Genomic DNA, 4582 nt, shown 5'->3' on the forward strand with positions numbered 1-4582 from the left:
CAACAGAGAATTGTTTTGTTTTAGATTATTCACTTTTTTAAAGTGTAATTTGGATGTAAACGTGCGTGCAGGTTGCTCATGAAGCTACTCTTCATCTCTCACTAACACCACTGATATTAGGTGTTATCTATTTAAATCACATGTTGCACAAATAATTATTACTTTGGTCTTTTTCCTTTTTGAAAACACACGAGCTGCTACCAGAGAAAGTTCATCTCTGATATGATATATTAATGTAGCATCTGACACCTGTCACTCACATCATTAATATGCTTTTATATCAACTCTGAGCATCAAGACGAGAAGAGGAGAAGAGAAGAGAAGAAGAGGAGAAGAGAAGAGAAGAAGAGGAGAAGAGAAGAGGAGGAGAGAAGAAGAGGAGAAGAGAAGAGGAGGAGAGAAGAAGAGGAGAAGAGAAGAGGAGGAGAGAAGAAGAGGAGAAGAGAAGAGGAGGAGAAGAGAAGAGGAGGAGAAGAGAAGAGGAGGAGAAGAGGGGAGAAGAGGAGAAGAGGGGAGAAGAAGAGGAGAAGAGAAGAGAAGAGAAGAGGAGGAGAGGAGAAGAGAAAAAAGGCCTTTCAAGATGCGTTATTGAGTTAAAAGGATAGATGAAAAAAAAGATCCAATTGTGAGCAGCTATCAGCGGAGGGATCAGCCAGGACCTATCTACCCCATCTCTGGGGGGGGGGGGGGGGAGGAGGAGGAGGAGAGGGGGGGGGGGGGGGGGAGGGGGGGGACCGAAAACAAATAAAACATCCAATTTTCATGTTTATCTGGACTCACATCGGATCGCGTCTCTATCGGAGAACACAGCAGAATTAAACAGGAAGCAGCCGGAACGTTTTCTAACTTCTCACCGGAGAACAACACAAAGTCCCGCGGAACTTCTGCTCGGCTTCTACATCACCGACTCACCGAGACACCGAGACCGACTCACCGAGACCGAGTCACCGACTCACCGAGACACCGAGACACCGAGTCACCGACTCACCGAGACCGAGTCACCGACTCACCGACTCACCGAGTCACCGACTCACCGACTCACCGAGTCACCGACTCACCGAGTCACCGAGTCACCGACTCACCGAGTCACCGACTCACCGACTCACCGAGTCACCGACTCACCGACTCACCGAGTCACCGACTCACCGACTCACCGAGTCACCGACTCCGGGTCACTTCGCACACATGTAAATAACACGCGGAGCGCGCGTGGCACACTCACACACACAACATGAAGTTCATGCTTACGTTTGATCTGCCGGGGTTTGCTCTGCTTCCTCCGGGACATGCTGCCTCCGGGACGGGCTGCCTCCGGGACGGGCTGCCTCCTGGACGGGCTGCCTCCGGGACGGGCTGCCTCCTGGACGGGCTGCCTCCTGGACGGGCTGCCTCCGGGACGGGCTGCCTCCTGGACGGGCTGCCGGAGCCGCGGCGCGGCGGGCTGCTCCTCCTCCTCGCGCCTCTCCGCCGGTTTTACTGCTGCGACGCGGCGACCGGACGAATCCGCATGACCCGCGTGCACTCCGATAGCGATCTTCTGCCACGACAGCTAACCCGGGGCTACCTGTGGCGGAGTCCGTTCACTTGTCACTGCCCCCTCCTCCTCCTCCTCCTCCTCCTTCTTCCTCTCTTCTCCTCCTCTTGCTGCCGCCACCTCACCGCTCTCCTCCTAACGTTATTCCGGGCGCGTCTCAGCTGAAACCGCTCGCGCGTCTGTCAGCGACACGCTCGCTGAGTTGTCCGGTTGTCCGTGTGGCGGGAGCTGAGCGCCGGTAACGGCTCCGTGGAGGTCAGCGGATTGACTGCTTTTGTTTTCCGTCAAGTTTCCTGTCTCCGGTCCGCCGCCGGTCCGCGCGCACCGTCTCAACCGGGAGACACTTTCAATGGAGCTCGAGCGCGACAGTCAACTCCGCTACTACTGAGGCGCGGACCCGCCTCTGGCACGCCCCTTACGTCTGACGTAGGCGCCGCACTCACCCCCTATTGGTCCACACGTATCCCATGTAAACCAAGCATTTTTTCAACCTGTCAAACTAAAATAAAATTGAATCTGCATGATTAACCAACAATTACATAAAATATATATACAACAGGAATAAGAAATATCTAACAATGATCATTTCTAATTTTTCTTTGTTCTGTTCTGCATCAAATGAAAAAGGACAAAAATAAACAAAAGTTTTTACCTGAAATGATTTGACCTTTGACCTAAACAACAGTTTCCTTGCAGATAAATGTGTCACTAAACTGATATCATATATTCTGTTTGGATCATGTGTTCTTTCATTACTTTGATTCTTGTTTAAATGTGATACAGATGTGAGATTAGCCAGGATTTCCCCTCAGGCTGCTTCAGTTTCCTGCATGGATGACTTCAGGTTTCTGCAAAGGTACAATACGCAGCAGACGTTTCAGACCCTGGAGAGCATGTTGAAGGTTTAAGGACTTATGTGTACAGACGAAATGTGTTGAACTTGTTTTCAGTCACAGACTTCACCACGACACCAGAGGAGGAAGGAAGTGTTTCTGTTGTTGTTTTATCTGATAATCTGTCTTGATATTCATCAAGCTTTCTTTGTAATATCTTTCAGCGAGGCTACATGATGCATTCTGCACTCTAGAAGGTGTATTAAACATCTACGAATTCAAGATTTTCATTTTATCTTTAAAATTTTAAAAGGTGACTAAGGTTAAAGATTTTGTTTGTTTGTTTACCTTCATCACCTTTTAAAACCAAGAGCCGTAACAGTAAAAGCCTGAAAAATCTGCTTTTACTGTAACACTAGTTCAGATGTCAAAGTTTCTTCTATCCAGGGATTCAAACCAACAACCTCTCCACCACTCGTGTACTGCAGGCAGTGTGAACAATTCACTGCTGCCACCCAGTGGGCACCTCAGAGAGCTGCAAGAACAAGTCAAATACTTCAACCTCTGCAGAACTAAATATTGCAGGATGAATCAATTTATCAATCAAACTTATTTATACAAGATAAATCCAACTGCTTTAGGAGAAGTGCACAGGGTGGAAAATGTGGATTAGGACAGAAATGTACTGAAATACAAGTAATATACCAAAAATAAAACAAAGGGACCTGTAAAATATATACAAAATAAATAGAAATTGTTGCGTGAAGGTTTGGCGGACTGGCAGGCTCTTTGGTTTTTAATGACATTCAGAAAGTATTCAGACATTTTGCATGCTTTACTGTGATGTGGATTTGGTTTTTAATTGGATAAAACTCATCTCACTCAGCTAGAGAGAAAACTGTGGGCACAAGTCTCCACCACCAAATCAAAGGATGTGTCCTTTTATTAACTTCAAAATAAAAGCACACATATATTTGCCTTCTTCAGTGTGCAGTCAGTCATGTTTTGCACACTGAGAAAGGAGTGTGCTTGTATGCTGCTTTTGAAAGTGAAGAAATAAATAAAATTGCAGTTTTCACCTTCAAAAAATACTTGAATTAAAAGTGTTAGCAAATTTCTTGCTTTTAAAAGAAATTTACATTGTAAAACATATTTCTTAACTTTGACTTTTAACTAGCTGCACCCGAAACTCTCTTTCACTACTGCACCTTTAAAATGTGTTTTGCTTTATTCTATATTCTAACTCTATTTTATTTTAATAATGTGTTGTCTTGTGTTTTATTTTAATTTTTTATTCTGAAAAGACATTTTAATATGTTTTTATGTTCCTTTATATCTGTATTTATGTGAAAAACTGCATTTACATTTTTGCAGTAAAACACTTTGAGCTGCATTTCTCGTATAAAAGGTGCTATACAAATACAGTTTTGTATTATTGTTCTTAATATCAACTGTAACAGGACTCACTGGTTTCTGTGCACCAGTACCAGATTTGGCCCACAGGCCTCGGTTTGCCCACCTCAGCTCTGTTGGTTCTAAGTGTGGGTTTGATTGGTCCTCTTGAGGACAGCAGGGACGAGAGTCTGGAGGAGATTTGTCTTCAGAAGCTACTTTACATCTTACTGAGTTTAGTTCATAAAAGGCTGCAGTCTTTACAACAAATGTGTTTCTGCACCGATTTATTCAGGTGTTATTTAATTTGGGATTTATTGTATGTTTCAGCCACGTCTGACTCCATCTGGACTTCATTAGTCTGAATGTCAATCGTTCTAAGTTACATTTTCCTCTCTGAAAGCAGCACTGAGCTCTACTTTGGAGATTTGGGAGTCTTATTGTAAAAATCGCTCATTAATCCAAATTCCAGACTGTTTATTTGGACCACGACGTTTCAATTGAGGTCAGTTGGAAAACTTTCCTATTTCTTATTTATCTTGACTCTTTCCTGGAGGACAGTTTTTTTGCAAAATGTATCTTTCAAAATAAGACTTTGAAAGAGGCCTGTCAATCAAACAGACACGCCCCCAAAAACAGGTCTTCTTGAATCTTCTTTTCTAATGAATGAGGGATTATTTTCAGATGGACCTCCAGAAAACTAATAAGAAGGAGTGACTTTAGCTAACAACACCGAGATAACTGATGGACACATTTTATTCACTTTGGATTTGATGAGAGAAGTTGAATGGGAGTCTATGGAGCCGGAGGCTTTTTGGAGCCG

At 44.3% G+C, this 4582-nt stretch overlaps 1 protein-coding gene across 1 annotated transcript in view; it reads right to left on the reverse strand.

The window, feature by feature from the left end:
• The window catches only part of zfpm1 (zinc finger protein, FOG family member 1), a 102608-nt gene extending 100749 nt beyond the window's left edge, over window positions 1-1859 (reverse strand). The window contains 1 exon segment of the mRNA XM_069140014.1: window positions 1249-1859. Coding sequence (XP_068996115.1) covers window positions 1249-1288 — 40 coding nt within the window. The 5' untranslated portion in view covers window positions 1289-1859.
• Window positions 1860-4582: the final 2723 nt, after the last annotated feature.

This window comes from Embiotoca jacksoni, unplaced genomic scaffold, assembly GCF_022577435.1.
Source record: "Embiotoca jacksoni isolate LCO1_2020_lvr unplaced genomic scaffold, fEmbJac1.0.p SCAF_89, whole genome shotgun sequence".
NCBI lineage: Eukaryota > Metazoa > Chordata > Actinopteri > Embiotocidae > Embiotoca > Embiotoca jacksoni.